The 24,119-nt window shown below is 42.2% G+C and overlaps 1 protein-coding gene across 1 annotated transcript in view; it reads left to right on the top strand.

Moving 5' to 3' along the window:
- Positions 1-24,119, top strand: part of LOC101156875 (neuronal-specific septin-3) — a 74,035-nt gene continuing 49,916 nt past the window's right edge. The window contains exons 1-2 of the mRNA XM_011473071.3: positions 1-219; positions 22,638-24,089. Of these exons, the coding sequence (XP_011471373.1) occupies positions 168-219; positions 22,638-24,089 (1,504 nt within the window). The 5' untranslated portion in view covers positions 1-167. The remainder of the gene's footprint in view (positions 220-22,637; positions 24,090-24,119) is intronic.

Here is a 24,119-nt window from a genome sequence, read left to right as displayed (position 1 = left end):
GCGCGCACCAACACCTCACAGTCCTTCGTGGTCATCTTGACAAAAGTTGAGCGTTTCTCTGAGGGAACTAGTCTGTTTCCAGACGTTTTCCCAGCATTCGTCCGTTCTCCAGAGAGTGGTAAAGCTCTTCCTACAGCTCACTGAGGCGAAGGAGCGGCGCAGGCAGCATGTCGGACACCCCGAACGAGCACCTCGCAGGGATTTTGTCCGATTTTGAAGGTATGACTGTCTGCGGTGAAGCCGCAAAAAAGTGTTGACTACAAATCTGTAAAGAGCTCCACTAGAGAAACTGGAAACGTTCTTTCATTATTTTCAACCTCTTTAATTATTGGGGGGAAAGGAGCCCACCAGTCCCAAAACAAGCGATTCCGTAAAATGAAGTTTTTTTTATCTGGGATTATTAATTATACAATCGGTTAACACTGAATTCATTATATCTTTTTATTTTTGAAACCATCGTGAAAACATGCGCTTGTGTGCGCTCTTGTGTGTGTTTCCATGTGCTAGCGTGCATGTTTGCGTGTGCATTTGTGTGTGTTAGTGTGAACTAGTGTGTGCATTGGTGTGTGTAATGGGTTGACTGCATCTGCGGGGACAGTAAACTGACCTTCATGAGTCTCATCTGGCCCCATTGACTGTAAATGAGACCTGGACAGAGTGGCCCCGCCCCCTGGCGTTCCAAACCGGAAGTACCTGCTGGCTCCAAGAAGTAATTCTATTGTTCAGAATAATTAGAATTGTTCAGATTTACTGAAAATTCATTTTTTTGTATTGACCCGACTCGTCTTAACAAGTCCGTTCTGTCTGACATTGGTCAATGGTCGTAAACGGGTAATACGCGGAACAGCTTAGCGTAGCATCATAGCATGATGGCATAAGTGTCTAACAACACCGCTACCTCCAAATCAACACTTTTTAGTAAACATTGTGTCGCTGCTGTGAGTCCAACAGGTTCATCCTCCAGCTCTGATTGGATCTTGGTAAAAATCGTCACGTTGCACTGATTCAACGCTACACAGAAGAAAACTAACAAAAGTGACGGGCGATGTGTTGCGTTTAAGTGTTGTTTCTGCTTGTGAACCACATGTGTGCACAGTGGAGGAGGAGGAACAAAACCAGCCCGTTAGCGGATACTTCTGATGTAGGGGAATGTAAAAGCTCACCTGAACTGCTGTTCACCTCAGGCAAAAACTGCTGTGTCTCTGCAGCCCAGCAACCACCACTAAAGGCCTTTCAGCTGAATCAACTCTTTCCATTTCCTATAATGAACCCACACAGCAAGCAAAGGTGAACAGGAAGTTTCCATTCGTTTCTGTAATGTATATTCAAACTCAGGAGAAACTTCTATGGAAGCATTTGTGTAGCATAATTAAAAATAAAAGTCAAAACCAGAAATGCTTTTTCATTTTCAAAATGAAGCTGCACTTTTGACTCAAAATCAAAATTAAAAAGCAATCCTTCAGAAAAGCTTTTTCATTTCGACTTAAAAATCGCTTATTCTGTATCATAATTAAAAGGAAATGCAAAAAGAGGGGATTGCATTTTCTTTTTCACATCCACCCTGCGAAAACTGTCGCATAATTCAATTCGACTTAGCATTTCCAGACGGGAGGCGGGGCGATGACGTCAGTGCTATCTCCGTGTGTCCGGTTGATCAGAGACACATGCTAGGAGCAGTGCGGCCAGGCTAGTAGCCTTGTGTTAGCGGCAGAGGAGAGGGCTTTGCGACGGTTGTGCTGTCCTGATGATTGTACACAGCTTCTCGGGACTATGTAGCAGCACTTCCGCCTTCGCGATCATCGAAACTTTCCCCGGGACTAGCCTCTAGACCAGGGATGGGCAAACTGTGGCTCGTGGCCTGGATCCGGCCCGCGTCCATGTTTGGTCTGTCCCGCTGAACAATATCAGAGACCCTTTTTTTTTTTTATTATCACACAGAATAAGCGATTTTTAAGTATAAAATGAAAAAGCATTTTGGCGGATTGCTTTTTCATTTTAATTTTGAGTCAAAAAATGCAGCTTCACTTTGAAAATGAAAAAGCATTCCTGGTTTTGACTTTTATTTTTAACTATACTACACAAATGCTTCCATAAACTTCAGCTTCAGACTCATTCAAAAATACATTTTGGCCCCAAACACATACATTTTTATAAGAATCTTGTCAAATTGGCTCCACACTGTACTTCAGGTGTTTTTGTTTTTTTTTATCAGTAAAATTGTTCCAGTGTTTCAGCATAGTTGTTACCATTGACTCTATATAGAAGTATGAAAGATGGCATTTCATGACTATTTTTTTTTTGTATTGTTTTATCATGTCAAAGAGCACAGTGGTCAGAAATAAAACTAGCCGTAGAGTTTCTATGGCTGTGGTGCAGAGGTAGAGCAGTCAACCTCTGATTAGAAGGTGACAGTTTCAATTTCCACCATGCCTGCCCATATTTCAAGACAAACTGGCCTACGTTGGTTCTGTTGGTCGGCCACCATCAGTCTGTATATGTTTACACAGTGGAATCAGACTTTTGACTGTAAGTAGCTTCTGGCTTTATTGAGGTTAGAAAAGTCCTAAATAACCATATAACATTCTTCAAATGAAAGATGATTTTTTTTTTACTTTTATCTAGTGTAGTGCATCAGTTAGTTATGTAGTGGAATGCTGAGATTATTAAAAGAAACAAGGAGCAACATTTTTAACAGGGACTTCAGTTGAGGCTCCTTTAACCTGCAGACACATTTAAACACCAATGGAGTTGGATGAAGACTGATGAAGACTCTGTTTAAGCTGTTCAACTTTATTTTTTTTCCATTAACAAGGCACTTTTTTTTGTTTAGTACTAAGAGAGTGTCATTGTTCTTGGTATGTCTTCAGGTTGTAATGTTTTCACCCGAGTACTAGTTTACAACTAAAAGCTCATTCATGTAAACTGTATTGTCTTTGATCAGTACCATACATTTTTTAAACATTATTTGGGACAGCTAAGCCTGCCTTATCTTTTGTTAAAGAATAAACAAACAAATGCACATTTTACATTAAGGGAAATGATTTGCACATTGGGACATGTATATTACAAAAAAGTTATTGACACACAAATAGCCAACAGCAAAAGAAAAGAGAACTTATAGACAAAAACCTAAATAACTGTAGTCATAGTTCAACTCTAAAATGTCTGTTGTGGTTATTTAAAATGACACTGCTTATTGGATAAGTTCTGAAAGAAATGACATTAGAAGTATTTTGTTAACAAAGTGAAAACATTCCCTTTTTTAAACTAAATTTAGATTTGAAATCAATGACTCGCGTAAGAATTGTTTAATTGAAAGCCACTAAACCTAAGCTGTTGTGAAGTGTCCTAAATCCATTCATCTGTGTATTTTGGTTACTTATCTGGGGGACAAAGATTCTCAGACATTCCTCTCTTGAGCCACTTTCTCCTGCTCATCTAAGGGGACAGTGAGCCATCCCAGGGCAGAATAGAGATATGATCTCATCATGGAGTCTAGGTCTTCCCCAAGGCCTCCCCTTTGTGAAGCATGTCCAGAGAAGCTGCTCTGAAAGGCCAGCAGACACATTCAACCATACCACCTGTAGATGGTCCTTCCAGAGCTCATCACCATCAGTGGACATTCAAACAAAATCAGCTAGTAAATTACAGGTTTCCTTTTTTGTAAAAGCTTTATTTATTTACTTCTTCACTTGGAGCTTGTGTTTTTTCTATCTGCTGTACAACTGGACTACTAGATTCACTAGCCTATTTGAAAATAGAACAAAATAAAATACAAATATACATAAGGTGAATAAAGTTTTGTATAAATGACAAGAGGGGTTATTTCAAATACACACATTGTGTGTCAAATGTTTCATAACCCCTGTTGTAACAGTAAAACATGTCCAACACCAGAGATTTTCAGCTCTCATCTGTTTGCTCAGCTGTTGGACAGGACAAGTAAAAAAAATGAAAATAGGAGTAACTGGAGCCTGGTCCAATTACCAGGTATACAGTCAAGTTAGTCTCCTTTGACTTCAATGTAAAAAATATGTAACTTTACATCAGAAATAAACAAACTTGGTAGAGCGGGGCGATATGGCCAAAAAATGAAATCTCGGATTTTTTCAATCCACATTAGATTATCCATTTTAATCAAACTTTTTCTACCTGCTTTTACTTTCTTTAACCCAAATTATAAATAATGGAATATATTTAACAAAAGCTATTTTATTTTAACATCTTCTTTGGATTATGTGATTAGCTGTCCGTTGGTCCGATGACGTGTCAGATAGTGATTGGTCTGGACAAATTACTATACCACGATAGAAGAAAATATTATGCGGTCCGTTGTACACAAACAGAGCTCAGACACAGAGCGAGATTATCTTCTAAATGTGCTTTTTATTACTGTTGTGATTATTATTAAGTGCATTGCAGCTGAACGGACTGAGGTCAGAACCCTTCTCCGGACCGAACACAATAACAAAGCGCCTTCCCTGCCTGCAAACACGTAGCTACGAGACTCCAGCTGTTCTGCTCAGAGACCTGTTAGCTCGTGTGGAGCAGCAGGTTCATTCTAACAGCCACAGATCTTTTTACAAAGTGGGTTGTGGAAAAATCTCTAGAAACACTACAAAGAATAATGTCAGACACACTTATGAGGGGAAAGAACTTTGGGTTACAGAAGGAAATGTGAAATGAAAATATGTAGAGCCCGAGCAGATCTCCACGCTACGTAGTTTGTCCAAGTAGGGCCACCGTAGTGTGACGTCATCCTCAGTGGAAAGGACCCCGAACAGTATTGCAGGCCGAATTGTTATGGTACCTACATTGGCTCTGTAATGTTACAAAGGCACTTTTAATAAAGTTCCATATAAAGTGCCTCTTATTATATTTATAAAATACAGTTTTTAAAAACGTTCTATGAATTCAATTTGTTGCATTTATCCGCCACGTCGTAAAGGTCCGCTTCTTGAAAATATAGTCTGACTTTTAACTGTGATCCATGTAGGCGACACATGGAACAGCCCATTAGCATAGCATAAAAGCATTTAGCATCGAAGCATCCATGTCTAAGGATACTGCCATCCAACCGATTTATCCTTCAGTTCTTTCTGAATACCTGTTAAAAATCCTCACATGTTCCGCTGCTTCAGCAGCTGAAACTGAAGCTGCAGGGAGGGAACTGGCACAGGTTGCTGGGGTGGAAGACACTTCTTGCGGCGCTTGCGATAGTTTTTTTTTTTCCTTAGCCTCGCTGAAGTAGCTAGTGTTAGCTCGCTGCTGTTTTCACATCTGTGCTTTTTGAGAGACTGGCAGACTGACTTGACTCCGAACAACGGAAACCAAACTTGATGGGTCTCGATTACTGCCACACAGTTAAACTCACAGCTTCTATCAGGAAGTGCTTTGAAATGGTAGTTAGGGATTACATCATGTCCACTCTCCATCATTAGTCTGGTTCCAGCTGGCATACCATGCTAAACGGTCTACTGCAATTCTATTTCCACTGCTGTCCACCTGAGCTTGGAACACCTGGAGAAATGAAACACACAGGTGGAAATCCTTTTCATGGAATTTAGCTCAGCTTTTAATGCAATAATTCCCTTTGACCTGGTGTCAAATTGGGCCACCTGTGTCTAAACTGGGGCTTAACACCCCCTTGTGTAAGGCTGCTAGACCTCCTCACCAACAAAACGCAACATTTCTCAGTTGGTCACAACATTTCTAGTCTTTTCACTCACCACATTGGTTCACCGTAGGGTTGAGGCTTGAGCCCCTTGCTGTTTATAGTTTACATGGATGACCCATGACTGCTGCCCCAGGTTTACCTTTAACCACATCCTGCAGACAATACAACAGTAGTATACCTCATTTACAACAACAATCAACTGGCTTATAGGGAGGAGGTGCAGCAGCTGACGGACTGTGGTAAAGTGAACAACCTGGTCTCTACACTTGGAAAAATGGCGCCGACACAGGAGCATGGCAGCCGGTCAGCTGCTGAATGGAATGAATGCAATGGACGCAGGAAGTACGTAAATAATGACATTAACCTCCAGAGACTGGTTTATTCAAGAACTGAACTTCTGGCTCTAAAGAAAAACGGTGCTGGATTGAAACGTAACATTCCTCCTGAAGTAAAAAAGCGGGACAGGGGCACCCGTGCCGGAGCAAAACTAAAAGTGAGAGCTAAAGCCAAATGGGAACGTCAGCGAAAATACAAGCCTCCGATTCCATCAGTGATCATGGGGAATGTAAATTCACTGTCCAACAAGTCTGATGAACTCTTTGCACTGGTGAGGAGCCAACAAACCTACCGGGAGAGCTGCCTAATCATGCTAACGGAGACTTGGCTAACAGCAAACATACCAGACTACACTGTGGATTTACCCGGCTTCTCCACGGTGCGTGCGGACAGAAACACTGCAGCGTGTGGCAAGAGCAAAGGTGGTGGCCTCATATTGTACATAAACAATAGGTGGTGCAACCCCAGACACTTCACAGTAAGGACAACAATCTGCTCCAAAGATTGTGAGCTGCTAGCTGTTAGCATCCGGCCTTATTACCTACCCCGGGAGTTTACGCATGTCCTGGCCCTCTGTGTTTACATCCCACCAGGAGCGCACGTGGAGACGGCGCTGGAGACTGTGGTCACGGCAGTAACGGACCTCCAATCCCGACATCCCCAGGCAGTCGTGGTGATTTCAGGGTACTTTAATCACATCAATCTGGACTCATCACTGCCATCCATGTGTCAATACGTGGATTGTGCTACACGCGGAAACAACACAATAGACCTACTCTATGCCAACATCGAGGAGGCATACAAAGCCACGCCCCTTCCCCCTCTCGGCAAATCGGATCACATACTGATCGCTCTACAACCCAGGTACACACCCCTGGTGAAGAGAGAGCCTCCATCAACCAGAATAGTAAGGAGGTGGACACCAGGGGCCTCATCTATCAAACTTTGCGTAGGATTTGCGTCAGAAGTGGCGTACGGATGAAACATAGGATGTGCGTACGCACAGAAATATTCGGAGTTATAAAACCGTGCGCACGCACATCCTACGCATCTTTCCCTTAATAAATCACAACCAATTCTAAATGCTGCGCAGCTTTTGCGGCCTCATGACACGCCTATAGTTGCCCATAAATAGTCCGTGAAATGCCCACAAATGAATATTCATTGATTGCGAAACCATGCCAAACACGGAGAGAAAATCAAAAAAACGTAACTTCACTCAATGTGAAGTAGAAGTTATCGTTGGCGAGGTGGAAAAGAGGAGAAAAGTGTTGTTTGGAGGGCACAGTGTGGGCATTACTAATGCCAAAAAGGCACGTGAGCGGCAGACGGCGGCAGACGCTGTAAATGCTGCAGCCTCACAACCTCGGACCGTGGCCGAAATAAAAAAGAAAAGGTCGGACATCAAAATCAAGGCAAAAAAACGTCTAGCGCTGACACCCCCCCCCCCCCCCACACACACACACACACACCCGTGTCTGCCACGGGTGTGTGTGTGGGGGGGAGGAGGAGGACACCGGAGCTGACCCCTCCTGATGAGAGACTGGCGGCAATAATTGGGGAATCTCTTTTAAGTGGAGTGGTGACTGAGGCGCAGGGGGACACCAACGCGCCAGATGCACCGGGTGACCCCCCCCCAAAAGCCCGCAGAGGAAGTCGGAACCGGCTCATAAGCCACTCGTCCTCGTTTGCCAACAAGTCTCCTTGCTGTCTAAAGATGCGTTCACTCCGAATTCTTCCATTTGCCACATCTTCTAAGAGCACAAGATCAGCCATTGTGCGTCATTACGCATTGTGATGGGGCATTTTATTTCCCTCCATTTAATTACATCTGACAAGCTACAGATGTCGGTAATAATCGACGTGGAAATGGGAAATTGATCAGCGCAAATTTAATTTCTTGTTGCTTTCTGAATGGTCGAGACATACGCCATACATTGTTTCATCAAAAATTAAACAAACTAAAGGCATATGCATGAATACCATAATTCTGTAGCTTATGAAGAAATGTTTTAATATGAAAACAACTTTCCCTAGTGGACAATTAATGCATCTCTCTCTATCTATCCATCTGTCTGTCTAATTGCACCTATATCTGCTCCGCCAGACGGACACATTGACGGGAATGTCAGTTTTGTACATTATTTCGTTCTGTTAAATATATTATTTATGAGGATGAATTGCACAACATGCCAATATTGCAGAAAATATTTCACTTTTCTTTTTGCAAATATGTGTTCATTTGAATTTCTGTTGTAATTTTCGTTTGATTTTTTTTTTTGTTTGTTTCACTGCTGATCGGTCCAACGGGTGTTCGTGTAGGCTGTTAATTGTAAGACTTGCTTTGTGAAGTCTTCATGTTATTTCTGAGAGGCAGTATTGTCATTTTCACTTTCACGTGTTTCTTCCATCTGCCGACGGCGTCGCCGTTTCTCATTTCACCCGTTTTTGTGCGTACGCCTGGGTTAGAGCTTGCGTGAAGGACCGCACATTTTCCCGTCAAGTTTGCTTTTTATAAATCTCAACTAGGGTTGTGCCGATGGACGATATCATCGTCCATCGTGATGAGTGACTGACATCCCGATGGAGAGACCACCATCGTGATGCCACGCCCCCGCCACGTTGCGCGTCGACACCATAAGCCGCGGTTACATGTACAAAATATCTTGATGGGATCAATGGTCAGATTAGAATCCAACCGTGTAAATGGGCCCAGAAAAATGTTTTCAGAATATAAAAACGGTCACTAAGGTCACACTTTCGGTCGGAATAAATCATTCGCACATGCGCAGTAGGGTTTGAAAAACGGAAGGATATAAACTCCGCCGAGCGGCTTTTTTTTTTTCAAACTTTATTGTATGTAACAATTCAATACAAAACATTGTTAAACAGCGCCGAGCGGCTATATACATTGACATGTCAGCTCGGTAATATATGAGACGATCTTCTAAACGTGCCTTTAATAATGTTACGGTTATTATGAAACACCTGTTCGCTCATCATTTGAATTTTAATCCGTGTGGTCAGTGCTTTTTCTGAACGAAGCCAGGATTAGCAGTATGCTAACACGGGCTAACAACATTAGCTTTGGGTGGCCCTGCATCCTGTGAATAACATCAGCCTTTATTTAGTCGGGACACGACTGGAAACACAAATCCACGTGATTGTTTGAATGTTTTCTAAGGACTGAGCGACATTTCTGCTTTGAAGCTCAAACCGCTGTGTGTGCTGACGATCCGAGCTGTGCTCAGACACACACTTTTAGACCCGGTTCTGAGTTCGGTAGGTAGTACCCCTAGAGCTGCGGGACGGATCGCAGTCTTAAATCTCCCACACATACCGCTCATGTACCCCCCCCCCCCCTTCCCATCAAAAACAAAGCTGTAAGTCCGCACTCCCCCGGAAGTGCGGGAGCGGACTACTTCTTTTCTAATTTGTTTGTTACTTTTTTTGTTAAAGTCACTTCCCTCAGTTTATACTGGATCATCGCGGATTAGTCATTAGTTGGGAAATAAAATGAAAAAAGCAAAAAAAACAAATAGCAGTTATATAAGAACGAAAAATGTAAAAATACCCCCCCCCCCCCCCCCAACGGCCAATTTAAGGGACATCGCCCAACCCTAATCTCAACTATTGCGTAGAGAGTGGCGTACGCCTTCTTTTGTGCGTACGCAACGTTTATAAATGAGGCCCCAGAGGCGGAGGAGGAGCTTAGAGACTGTTTTGACAGCACAGACTGGAGCGTGCTACTGGACCACCACGGTGAGGACATCGAGCAGGCGTCACAGTGTCTGACAGACTATATCCATTTCTGTTTGGATATTGTGATGCCCACAAAGACAGTGCGCTGTTATGCTAACAACAAGCCTTGGATCACCAGAGAGACGAAGGAGGTCCTCAACAGGAAAAAGAGAGCCTACAAAGAAAAGAATCTGGAAAAGAAAAAAGCTGTGCAAGCTGAGTTGAGGTGCTGTCTGAGAAGCTCTAGAGAAAACTACAAAGCTAAGATAGAGGGGAAACTGAGAGCAAACAACATAAAAGAAGTGTGGGATGGAATGAAAACAATCACAGGGTGTAAAAAGGGGCTGCATCTGGAGGAGACAGTGTGGAGCGAACCAATGATCTAAATGATCATTTTAATAGGTTTAATTCATCCGCACAACCCACACCTACCTCATCCTGTGCCCCACTATTCCCTCCTCATCCTACAAATGAACCTGCACTGGTGGAATCAGCTCTCCCTCATTACACCTCACTTACTGAACATCAGGTAAGAAGAGAGCTGAAGAAACTGAAGACCAGGAAAGCAGCAGGCCCAGATGGGTTGTGCCCCAGGCTCCTGAAGACATGCGCAGATGAGCTGGGAGGTCCTCTCCAGCATCTCTTTAACCTGAGCCTGCGCCTAGGTAAAATACCGACACTCTGGAAGACCTCATGCATCGTTCCTCTGCCCAAGGTCAAGCAGCCGAGGGACAATAAAGACTACAGACCAATGGCACTGACCTCTCACATAATGAAAACCATGGAGAGGTTAGTGCTGCAGATGCTGAAGCCCCAGGTGCAACATGCCCAGGATCCATTGCAGTTTGCGTATCGGGAGAAGGTGGGAGTGGAGGATGCCGTTCTGTGTCTCCTCCACCGCACGTTGTCTTACCTTGATGAAGGGGGGTGTGCAGTGAGAATGTTGTTTTTTGATTTCTCCAGTGCATTTGACACAATCCAACCCCCAATCCTGCAGGAAAAACTTAGGAGTATGTCAGTGGAGCCATACTTAATATCCTGGATCATGGACTACCTCATGAACAGACCCCAGTTTGTCAGGATGGGGGCCAGCCATTCAAGAACACTCTGCAGCAGTGTGGGAGTACCTCAAGGCACAGTTCTTTCTCCGATGTTGTTTGCTCTGTACACGACCGACTTCCAACACAACACGGAGGCTTGCCACATCCAAAAATTCTCGGATGATACCGTCATTGTGGCCTGCATTAGGGAGGACAAGGAGGTGGAGTACAGGCAGCTGGTGCAGGATTTTGTTCTTTGGTCCAAGCAGAACCAGCTCCAGCTGAACATCAGGAAAACCAAAGAACTCATTCTGGACTTCAGAAGACAACCCCCTCTCTCCCAGCCAATATGCATAGACGGTGACCTGGTGGAGACAGTCACGTCTTATAAATACCTGGGAGTGGTGCTGGACAGGAAACTGGACTGGAACGAGAACACCACCCAGCTCAACAAAAAATGTCAATCCAGGATGTACTTCCTGCGAAGGCTGGCCTCTTTTAACGTCTCCACCAAGCTTCTCAGTATGTTTTATCAAACAGTGATTGAAAGTGCTCTGCTGTACGCTGTAGTGTGCTGGTGCGGCACAAGCAAGAGAAACCTGACCAGACTTAACAAGATCATCAGGAGGGCTAGCTCTGTTGTGGGACTGAAGCTGGCCACAGTGGAGGAGGTGGCTGAACAACGAACACTGTCCAGACTTCAGGCAATTATGGACAATGTTACACACCCTCTGCATGAGGCCTTCAGTGAAAGGAAGAGCAGCTTCAGCAGCAGACTTTTATCACAACGCTGCACCACAGACAGACTTAGAAAGTCCTTTGTCCCACGAGCCATCAGACTGCACAACACTCTGTGTTGAGAGCTTTTACTCTTGCTTCTGATTTTGATTAAGCTGAATTTCTTGGAAACTTGACATTTTTTTAGGAATTGTTCATACTTGCTTTTACTCTTTTTATCTTTTTATATTTTTATCTATTTATTGTGTTTTTATCTGTTTTAGGAATGATTGGGCTTTTAAGAATGGGCAGCTGGCCACTTAAAATTTCCTTCGGGATTATTGAAGTCTATCTATCTATCTATCTATCTATCTTGACACCACCTTCCTGGTGAAGAAGACCCAACAGCACCTGCACTTCCTGTACCGACTGAAAATGGCTTCATTTCCCCCCACCAACCCTCTGCACGTTCTATAGAGACCATCAAGAACCTGCTTATACGTTTCATCCCCATCTGGTCTGGTAGCTGCAGGGCCTCAGACTGAAAGTTGCTGCAGAGAAGAGTGAAGGTCACATATCCAGGACATAGCACACAAGAGCTGTTTGCCCATGGTCCAACAGATCATGTCAGACCCTCCCCCCAATCATGGACTGTTCACCTGGCTGAAATCTAGAAAAAAGTTCAGTAACTTTTGGTGATGAACGATCAGATTTAGAAAGGGCCACTTCCTCTGGGCCATCAGACTGCTTAACAACAAAATGTTATAAATCTCTGCAACATTAACACAATTTTACATGAATGTGTACTATTTCAATGCAGAGTATATACATGTGTTTGGGGTAGCGATTCTATAGGTTATTTATATAAATTATACACTTTGTACCAACTCCTACTACTCATGGAGCCAAGCAATGACATTTCATTGCCAAATTCTTTGCTGTTTTTTTACTTGCTGCTCAGTTTGTGTGCTATGACAATAAAATAGGTCTAAGAAACCCAAACATAACTGTACTTTATGGATTATAAATCGCAGTTTTTGTTTTCATAGTTTGCTGGGAGTATGACTTGCACTATACTCAGGCGCGACACATAAGTGATTTTTTTTTTTTTTAATAAACAGGGTCAGAAATTGTTGAACTCCCACTAACAACTACTAGAGGGTTCTGTGGGCTACTGACAGAAATGCAGAAGAAGAATTCTGATTAGTGAGTTGGTTCAAAACAAGTACAGAGGAGAATCAGATTGTTCTCCTGAACTGTAAGAATATTTTTCCCTCATTTTATTGTTTCTATTTTTTCCCTCCTTGTACTAATGAGGGACAGCAAGTCATTTAAATGGATTGCAGAGAGATGGAAGTACTGCTGAAACGCAGCATTATGCTGGGCTTGGCTGAGTTTTTTCTTTGGCTACGAAATTGCAACTTATATTCCAGTGCAACTCACATGATGTTTTTCTGTGTTATCCTTTTTTTTGCTGTTGGGACTTAATAAAATTAGCTTATAGTTTTAAAAGATATATGTTTTTTGGCACTGCAGGAACCCCGTCTCCTCCAAATATGGAGCTATTAGGGTCATTGTAACCCATCTAAGGCTTTAGTCAGCACATTTCCTTTCTGAAGTGGATAAACCTTGTTAATGGTTTGAAAACTCATCTGACTTTGGATAAACTCGAACATTTTAAGCATATTTTGATATTTGAAACAGGACTTTAATGTATGACTGACAGTTAAGAACAAAAAAAGAAAATGATCAAAGCTAAAAACATAAATGAACTTTTACATCAATTTTTTTGGGTGAAAAAGTATGTTTTTGTAAAGAGGGAAAAGGTTATGTAGTGGTATAAAAAGAAGAAAATGTAAGATGTTGATGCTTTTTCTCAAAATGATCCATTCACAAGTTTGGTGTGTGTACAGCCTCTGAGCTCACTGAGTCACAACTGTGCTGAAAATGAAATCTGCAGCTGTGATACTTTTGCTTGCTACCAGTAGATTTTGGTTCTCCAGAGGTTCAAGCACAGGAAAACAGACAAGTTGCTGGAAAAACTAATGAGGATTCTCTCTTGTCCTTTAAATGCTTACACGGGTACAAGTTCTATTAAAAATCAGAACCTAAACGACTGTTTTCTGAAGTTTGGATGAACTTTTGCTCTAGTCAGTTCATTCCTCATTTCCTCTGATCTGCTGAAGACTCTGCTTGGTCTTTTCTGTGGAGGCTTACTTTCTTACATGTTGGCCAGCGCCTTTAATAGCTCTTATAAATGTGTTTCAGTATCTTTATTCTGCCTTTTATACGAAGAGATGAAATCTTCCTAAGTTGAACTCCTGTAGAGATAAACCATGATAATTCACTCATGATGATCTTGATGTCCTCTTGGAAACAACAAGCCTTTGCATGATTGAAAGGTGCTGCAGTCATGAATCTGCATCAGCTGACAAGAAATGACTGAGCCCGCGGAAACAGAGATAGCAGTGTTTCCTTTCTCCGACCAGATGATCTGAAAACTTCAGAGGGAAACAAAATATCTGAGGAGACTGATGATAATTTTAGACGAAGAACTCTTCTGAATGATCTATATCTGGACAAATGGTAGGAACTGTAATTGTAAATAGGGATAGTCAAACCATCTATAAACTCAGGTTTAGGGAAAACATATGTGTTTGGTTTAATCTGGTTGGACTAACACCTGTGCATCTTAAGGAAACCTGTTATCACTATGTCAAGATGGAACATGGCTCTAGGCAGCTCAAAGATTGAACTTTGGATTAATGGAAAGAGGGTCATCAGCCTCACCCTGTCCCAGAGCGATGTGAACATTAGTTTATGAGTAATGGGTAAGGCCGCGCTCCCAAAATCCAGTGCAGGTTGTGCTGCTGCCTATCTGCGTCTCCCAGTACCTTGAAAATACAGGGTTGTAGTCAGGAAAAACTCTGCCAAACCACCTGTGCGAATAACTGAGCTGTTGTAACCCCCAACGCGTTAAGCCGAAAGGTGAAAAACATTAAATATAAATATGGATCATAATTCATCTGAAAGGTCAATAGATACTAGAAAATACTTTCTCACATAACTTACTGTGATAAATTTCCAAATTTATTTTAAAATGAACATTTTGTAACTTGTACCTTTTTTTAAACGGTCTCTTTATTAAATGCTAACCTTTTACTTTTACTTTGTCAATCAATAAAAGCAGGTGGAGCCTTAATGCTTATCTATTGATCTTTTGAGATTGACTGTCTGGCATATTTACTCTCGACTGTTTTAGCAGAATTTATCATTAAGAATGTTTGTGAAATGACTGAAAAGAGCCCTTGTAAGAGTTTCTTCCAGTGTGCAAAACTCAGCAGTAATGACAGATCTTGTTTTATGAAACTTTGAACTAGTATGTTTAGGGATTCACCTTTTGCTCTTTCTGAAGTCAGTCAACCTCACTCTTAAAATGTAATGCATGAAAATGCTGTTTCATCGGCGTACGTGATCATCTTCAGAGACATGTTATTTTCAGTATTACAACATGAAACATGGATGTCTGGAATGTCTCTTCCAGATGTGTTCTCCAGATGTGCTGACTTATATATACACACTTTAATAATCAGAGTTTAAACATAAAAGACTTTTGATGGATGCAGAACAAGGAACGATCTGTAGCTGCTTCTAAATGTTTGACAATCTGCATGTTGTAGAAATCAGTGTATGTGGGGGTCGATGTGTTGAACCATGAAACCTAATGGCATGTGGGGGGGACAAGCCCAGACTCAGCAACCCTTTAGGCTGGGCCCTCTGGGGTCTTACTGTTAACCAGTTCACCGGTCACTAATGTCACAATGGTTATCCAATTAGTGAAAGCAATAAGGCCAGTATTTAAGCTGCTGCTGTTCCTGCTGTGTGAACGTTGTGGGTAACACATACACACACGCGTCAAAAAACAACAAAAACTAACCAGCTTCTTCTTCTTTTTTCCATCTGCTGCTCTAATATCTAATGCATCTAATAATGCATTTAATAAAGAAAAACCCTAACCTTCTCCTCTGCATCCTCCTCATTCACCGTCTTGTCCTCATTTACCACATCCATGAACCTCCACTCTGGTTTTCCTCATGGCCAGAGGTGTCCAAACTTTTTCCAAAGAGTTACAGACTTGAGGTTGAAGCATAAGGGCATGTATGTAGGGGTAACCAGGTGAGAAGCATGAACTTGATTGTGCCGTTGGTGGACAGGGGGGAAAAAAGGACAAAAAGGATGAGTAGGAGCTGCATGGTGGAGGAACATGGCAGGGTTTGCCCCAGTCCTCTGTCAGCTAGATTCAGTTTTCAGGCCATGAAGGTGGCTGCAAGTGTTACAGGTGACCAGCAGGGAAAACCACACCCTGCTGATTTATTCAGTCAGGAGACGTCTTTCTGGGGCATTTGTCACAACTCAAAAACTAAAGACTGATTTTATTCATTGTGGAAGATATTTCACTGAAGCTCTTGTTTTAATTTCCTGATGCTGTTAAAGCTCAAGTTCTGGCAAACTACCGTTTTAGTCTTTAAACCATTCATTCAGTAGAAAATTTAACCTTTACTATGCTCACTACGTGTCTTTTAAGATCGTCTTGCATTACAAAAAAAATGTAGATCACTGTTGTGCTATTATGGACTATCGTAGAAGACAGATCAGAATGTTATTTTCAAAAAAATCTTCGTAGAGGAAATGGTTGTTGATTTGTGTGATTAAACACACAGCAGTCCAAATACCCTCTCATTTTAGCAAGTACTTAGTTAAAGCCCCACTTTGATCATCTTCTGATCTGTTTCCAGTGTTCCAAGTGGTCTTTTAATGATAATGCTGTTTTTAGTCAAAATCCCAAAATCTCTGTCGTTTTCTAGGACATAGTTTCTGCGGAGCAGCTAAAGTTCATTAGAAATTCACCTCTGAGTTGTGGGCGTGACTGTTTACACTCTCTCCAGCTAGCTTACAGCCCCTCAACCCCCCAACCTAACATTAGTGTAGCAACTAAAACAGCAGCAACATCAGATCCATCCATCCGTCCGGTTCTGATCCAGATTCCAGCTTAGACCAGGAAAACAGAGACGTTCTGTTGGTCTGCAGGTGGAGGATCAGGAAGGGGCGGAGCTTGGAGACTTTGGCCCCGCCCACTGTGGCACTTACGTGACTGATCCAAGCTTTTTCCAGTGTCACTTTTTTCCTCTGTTCCTGATTCACAATGATTTGAACAAAGAAATACTCAGAAACATAATTTTGAACCTGGTTATGTCTCAAACCTGGCTTCAGTGTAAAAGTGGGAAACCATGTTAACTAGCTAGAATATGTCATCAGCTCTTAGCTCTTTAGCTCCCACAGTACAACACTATTGACCTGTCCTTATCCAAAGCCTAAATAACTTTCTAAGCTTTTGTGTGGATCTGTTTTCCGGATTAAATCTATGTGTTCCTTTTTAACAAGTTTAAAATATGGGTTTTCACGTTAGTCTTTGTTTTATTGTAAAATAATTGTCAAATCTACTAGTCCCTTAATGTATTTTATTTTAACAGTGCTACAATGGAGAAAACAAAAGCTAAATTTATTGTCTTTCTTTAAACCTGTCATGTCCAGCACCTGAGCTAACAGACCAGAGCTGAAGGCCTGGTGTGTTGGACAGATGTTACTGTTTCAATAAGAGTTATGAATCTCCTGACGCATTAGGTTAATATTTGAATAAACTCATTTTGGATTTAAGGCGGAATTTATTTTTATCTCACTCTTGAAGTCCTTCCAATGCAGATGCTTTTTTTCTCTTTATCTCTTGTTTATGAAGATAAAATTTCATCATGTTGTAAATTTGTATGGGGTTGTTTACAAACACCTGAAACTCTAATCACATTGTGTGTGTGTGTGGGGGGGGGTTATTTCACATGGAGCATTAGATATGTAAAACGATAATAAAAATCATAAAATCTTAAAAAACAATAATATAACCGCTTGTGTTTTGCTGTAGGTCTGTGTGCATAAGAACATGCTCAAGCTCGACAGTACTCGTAAAACATATTAACTTTAGCTACGTGTGTTAAAAGGGAAAACTAATACTGGTACTTGAAATTCATTTTGAGTGATGGCTTCACACAAATATGCCATATAGTCATTTCTGGTAGACTGTGCAAAAACTCAGCTATTTAGCAAATGAGGTGTGGCTTATAGAACACCATATGTATTTGCAGTTGTATAATTTGCAGGTTTTAAATCAGGTGCCGACTAACACGACTTTACACAGAAATGTCCATTGATGTTGTTTCAGGGAGAAGACAACAAAAAATCGCACAGCAAATTCTTCTTGCAAAGATTGTTGAGGCTTCACATATCGTTAATCCAGCATTGCAATGTCTTGAGCTGCTAAATGAAATAAGTGCTGAGGGGAAATTGCTCATGCTAATGAAAGGTGACTTTAATTCTGAGTCTCTATTTTCACCTTTTTATCCATTGTCAGGTTTTGGATGGTTGTTTTTATGCAGTCTGTTCCTCTCTTTCATCTCCTTTGCCCTATTTCAACCCTCCAGACTGCTGGCTGCTGTTTTCTGGGACATCTGATATTGAGAGTCATGACCTCCACCTGTACTCCATCTTTGACTCGTCCTGTGTCTGCATTATTGTCCATCATCAGCGTAGAGGCAGACTGCACTGCAGTTAATTTGTCATTTTAATACAAATTTTCATTAAACAACTTCAATTTTCCACTATGGTCTGTGTTAACAGCACATTTTTGTTGGCAGTTTGGTTTATGCTGTTTGATGCAGAAACATTTGTTGTACAGTATAACTGACGCCACAGGTTCGTAGAATGGCTACCTGGCATGTTTTGGGATCCCAGCACCTCGGCAAGCTGGCCTGACGTAGCGTTTTCAGAAAACATGTTAAAGGAAAAAAGGTTTTCAAAGTCCTTAGTCTTGGTTAGTAATTTGTATTTCCCCCCTAAATATATAAAAATATGAATGCACCCCAACCATTCCTCCACTCACAACCCTGCAGGTGAGACGAGGTGCAGCAGTGTCATAATTACTTTGCCAGCAATTGACAGATTTTCCGCAATTACCTGATACCACGGCTCCTTGTCTTTTGCAAGAGGGCAGGTTCCTACCTGCAGTACCACCCCCCCCCCCACCCACCCCCCAGCACACAGACATTTTTTCAGACTGCCTGGAGCCAAGAGAAGCTATTGGCCAATAGTTGTGCAGTTATGTGTGTGATTTAAAGCTCACCTGCCACCATTCATTACTGTTGTTAACATAACCCTCATGAGTCTGACATTAAGTAACTTCCCCAGCATTGAGCACTGGATTCTCAGTACACCTGGAAAGCAGCACTTTCTCATGAAACTGTCTGAGTTACATTTCTCTTTGCAAAAGGGCAGTGACGTACTCAGTGGTAAAAGCTGTTCAGATTTTTAATAATAATAAAAACCTTTATTTATATAGCACCTTTCAAGATAAAAATCCCAAAGTGCTTCACAGTGAAACACAGAATAAAAAAGAATTATGAAAAAGCTATTTTAAAAAGATATGTTTTATGCTGCTTTTTAAAAGAAAACACTGGGTCTACAGATCTGAGGCTAAGAGGAAGGGAGTTCCAGAGGGATGGAGCCACTGCTGCAAAGACTCTGTCTCCATATATAGACTTCTGATCAAAATCTTAAAAGCAGTTAATAAATTAAATGAATTTGCATTTGAATCAGGTTCTAAACAGAGCTCAAAGAAAGAAGAAATGGGATCAAGAAGCCACACATTTTGAGCAGACTGTTCAAATAAAATACCTGTTACATCCTCAAAACAGAAGGGTCCAAACAGAACGTTCAGTAATGAGTAGCTCTCAGATTCTTGTTGATCACCTCAAAAACTCGTTCTGACATGCTTGATGTGAGTGTTTCTAAAAGGCTAATGGGAAGGTTGTGCTAAGTAGTGAAGATAGCTTCATGAAAGACATCTACTGTCTGGAATTGATGTCCATTTTTATAAGTTTCCCATACCATCCATCCTCAAATGCTCTCAATTGGATTTAAATAAGGAGATTGTGAAGAAACTGGATTCTCTAGAAAGGACTGTATTAAATTTTAGGTTCGTACCCCGTCAGTTTCTTGCACACAGAAATAAATGAATAACGACTCAGAGATAGTTACTTATCTTTTGTGGAGGTTTTACTTCGTACAAATACGAAGGGGACAGACAGATGAACATGGTGCATTCAAAGTCCAAACCAACGAGCTCAGAGATGGGATTGGTATATAAACCCTGCATTTGCATATTCAGAAGATCGTCCGATAGACCCTGTGTGAAAATCACGCCCACAGGTTACTGCTGGAGAGAAGCTCCAAGGCTAAAGTAAAGATAACTCTGAGGCCTCCTCAGCAGATCACACATGCACAGAAAAAAGGAGTATGAGAATAAACTGTGAGGAAAATAGCTTGGCTGTGCTGTCTTCAAATGTTTCAAATGAAATTTTGAGATGACAATACATGCTCAGTGAATTAAGTTTAAACCATTAGTGTAATAAAAGTTAAAGGCAGTTTCTAACTATTCTTCACAGAGATCATGCAGGATGTTCCAAAAGAGTGACGTTTTCCCCTGAAAAAAGTCCTATGTCAAGCGGGTGTCGCCTGCAGCATTGTCCTGTTGAAAAACCCTGTCATCACCACACAGGCGGGGCCCTCTGTCATGAGAGAGGCCCCTCCAACATCTCCACATAGCCAGCTGCGGTTTGACGCTCCTGCACAACCTGAAGCTCAATTGTTTTATTGAAGGAAACAGTACCCCAGACCATGATGGCTCCTCCTCCTTTTTGCTGTGTAGAAAACATTTCAGGTGGGATCTCTTTGTCATACCAGTAACGTTGAAAGCCAGTAGAACCATCATGGTTACTTTTTTCTCATCAGAGAAGATCCTAGTATTAGGTTTTGGGGGTGTCATCTGGGCTTAGTTCTTAAAGTTAAAAGACGTTTCACCTCTTATCCGAGAGGCTTTGTCAATTTTGCCTTTTGCCGTTCCAGTACTCACCTATGGTCATGAGCTCTGGGTCGTGACCCAAAGAACGAGGTCCTGAATACAAGCGGCTGAAATGAGCTTCCTCCGTAGGGTGGCTGAGCGCTCCCTTAGAGATAGGGTGAGAAGCTCGGTCACCGTAGAGAGCTCGGAGTAGAACCGCTTCTCCTCCACATCGAAAGGAGCCAGTTGAGGTGGCTCGGGCATCTGATATGGATGCCTCCTGGATGTCTTCCTGGGGTTACGGGCATGTCCCACTGGGCGGAGCTCCCGGAGAAGACCCAGGACACGCTGGAGAGACGATGTCTCTTGGCTGGCTTAGGAACACCTCATTGTTCCCGCAGAAGAGCTAGAGGAAGTGGCTGAGGCAAAGGGAGTCTGGTCATCTTTGCTTAGACTGCTGCCCCCACGACCAGGTCCTAGATGAGCAGAAGATGGATGGATGGATGGATGGATGGTCTTTTTGATTTTGACCAGCAGTGTATATATTCAAAATATGTTTTTAGCAAGTATGTTACAGCTGCTAAATCTAAGAATTAAATTTTCTTCATTGGCACATATTTTTTAACAAATCTTGACCGCTTACTAATAGTAAGTTGTAGTAAGAGAAAAAGGAAAAATCAAAACACAAAGAATAGCATTTTTACTTAAATAACACAATTTAGAATCCTAAAAAAGAGTTCATTAGATGCATTTCCATCAAACATATGCGCAGAACTTTATCAAAATTCTAGAAATGTTGAAACAACACAATTTGGCAATTACACTATTTTCATGAAATCATATTTATGTGAATAAACGCACACCAACTCTCGTGATGTCATTTGAAAAAGATTGTGACATATGTGACCAATACTTTGATTGAAAGCGGATACATTCACATTTCCGCCGTCAAAGGAGACGTCAGCGTCTTCTTCAGGCTGTGGAATGGCGAGCTCCTTACACGTGGGTGGGGCTATAGATGAAACTGTTTTAGGAATGCTGGTTGGTGATTTTACAGGGGAGCTGTGAATCCAACAATACCACATGACACACTCAACTTTGGTAAATGGTAAATGGCGTATACTTACAGTCACAGACCCATTCACCCAGTCACACACACATTCACACAAACATTCACACACTGGTGGCCACTACGCTGCCAAACACAGGTGCCCGCCTACCACCAGAGGCAAGGTGGGGTTCAGTGTCTTGCCCAAGAACACTTCGACTCATGGGCGTGCATGGTGGGAATCGAACCTGCAACCTTACGATCATGGGTCGACCGCCCTACCGCTGCACCACGGCCGCTCTCAACTTTGATGAGCTGTGTGACACTGTGAGACCTCTGGTGGCTCCAAAGGCCACCAGTTCCGCACATCCCCATCCGGTTGTTGGTCACAGGACTCATTTAATTTGAAAAAAAGTGTTTCCACTGCAGTTTTGCATAATATGACCAAACGCGTCTAAAACCACCTCCTCCAAGTGCTAAAACTTTTATTGATAGATGTCTTTTTTGAAATTGTTGTTTCCATTGGGCAAATTTCTTATCCCAAATTCAATTTGTGCAATTTCATAGTTAATGGAGACCCAACTACAGACAGCAATGTGTAGTTTTTTCCTTTTTACAGAGTTTAAGTTGGTAACAGAAATGACATAAGCTACACATGTAAGGAGGAGAAATATAACCAGTCACTGTTTGAATTAGAAAGTTGGGAACTGAAAACTGTTCTAAAATATTTGCTGGGTGAGCATGGCATCGTGTGTTGTGAGGAACTGCATTGCTTAATCATAAATGACGCTCAATGGACAAGCCAATTTTCTTCTTCTTCTGGATTGTGTTCAGTCCTCAGAGCTTTTTATGGGCAAAAGAACCTCCAAAATAAGCACACCTCCACAGGTAGAGTTGCTCGAACTGTGGACATTTTCAAGGCGGTTTGGTTCCCTTCAGTGTGGTTCTCTCCTGAGGACTGTGTGTGAAAGCAAACCGGTGTGATCATCCTAAACACTGCTACTGAAAGATTTGCTGCTTGAGCTTTTAATAGACTAAGCCAATGCTTTTTTAATGCAGTGCCTGTTTTAGAACTGTGCCAGAGTACGCTTGCTACTACTACTAATTGATATTCATTCTTTTTTGTTTACACAGCATTAAAGAGATCCTTTGATGATGAAGTAGTGGAGGACACACAGTACATCTCTACACCTTCTCCTGCCTCTTCCCCCAAATCTTCCTCTTCCTGCAATTTCTTCCTTCATCACAACAAAGTCGGTGAAGAAAAATGCCATTCTACTCCTTTTTCCCTCAACAACAACATCATGACTCCTGCTCCCCACTCCCACATCCGCCTGGGTTACAGTTCCAGCTCTGTGCTCAAAACTTGCAGTGTTGGTGGCAGTTTTTCCTTCAATCGAGGTACCATGGCCAAGCCAGTCATTCTGAACAACGGCTCTTCTGTGACCAGAGCCGCTTCGTTTCAAAACAAGCTAAACCCAACTACATGCTCACGGGAGGGCAGTGACAATGACGACCTTCACAGCTCTTCGTCCAGTCTGGAGTACTTTTGTGAGGGAAGGCCTGTCAACCGACCGGTGTTTTACCAGTGCCCCTCATCTCAAAGGGAGTCCCATGGACCCCATCAACTCCAACAACACCTTGAATCAAATAAATTGAAGATTTCCTCCCATGGAAGTGTTTTAAAGTTTGACCCACAAGGTGGTATTTTGAATGTTAAGGAGAATCTGGACAAGAGCCTTGGGTTTGCATCATTCCAAGACTTCCAAAGTGCAAAGGAAGGAGTAGGATTGTTGCGAATGCACACAGATGTTAATGGAACAAGGCATGTTGATGATAGTGCCAACTGGAGTGGTCATCTGAGTAACGCCAATGCCTTTGGAGAAGGTGGTTTTAAAAAAACTGGTCAACATGTTACCCAGGTACTTAAGTCTTCACTGCCAAAGCCCAAAGAAATTCCACGGCTCAACAAGTTCCCATTGGATTTGGACAAGTTAGTTAGCAGCAAACCAACAGCTTCTCCACCCACTGAATCGGAAAACATGAACTTAAGTACCTCAGCAAGTCCACCACAAAGGCTCTGTGCCCCCCAGAACCACCCTTGTGACTCCTCTACAGCAACCAGGCCTGCAGCCTCTCTCAGTAGTCTGGACTGTTCCCTTTACAGACAACACAGCCTTTTGTCTCTATCCTCCCAGTGTTCTCCAATTCCTTGGCAGGGAGCTTCACCTGTCCCAGAGATGAGGGGCTCTACTGAACCCCTTTTTTCACCTCATTGCTTTCAAATGGGTTTTCCATCAGCTTTTCAGGCTGCCCCCAGTATGCATAGTCCTTCAAACTCTTCCGTCACCTCCAGCCCCACAGTTGCTGGCTCTTTGGAAGAAGGTGGCAGTGAAGCAACAAATGGTGTTGACTTGATCTTACAGAGGATTGCTTCTTTTTCCTGGCCTGTCATCACTGATAGCATGGTTAAAACACAGACACCTGCCCAAAGCAATGGGGATTTACCTTCTCAATTTCTGGGTTCCACTGGAAACAAACCTATGGCTACATACCCATGGAAGGAGGGAAAATTCAACTGTAGAGGTAAGATCTATGTCCTCATTTTAGACAGTG

The sequence above is a fragment of the Oryzias latipes genome, chromosome 8 (assembly GCF_002234675.1).
Source record: "Oryzias latipes chromosome 8, ASM223467v1".
Taxonomy (NCBI): Eukaryota; Metazoa; Chordata; class Actinopteri; order Beloniformes; family Adrianichthyidae; genus Oryzias; species Oryzias latipes.
The sequence above is the reverse complement of the archived record's forward strand: the minus strand, read 5'-3'. Positions and strand labels throughout refer to the sequence as shown.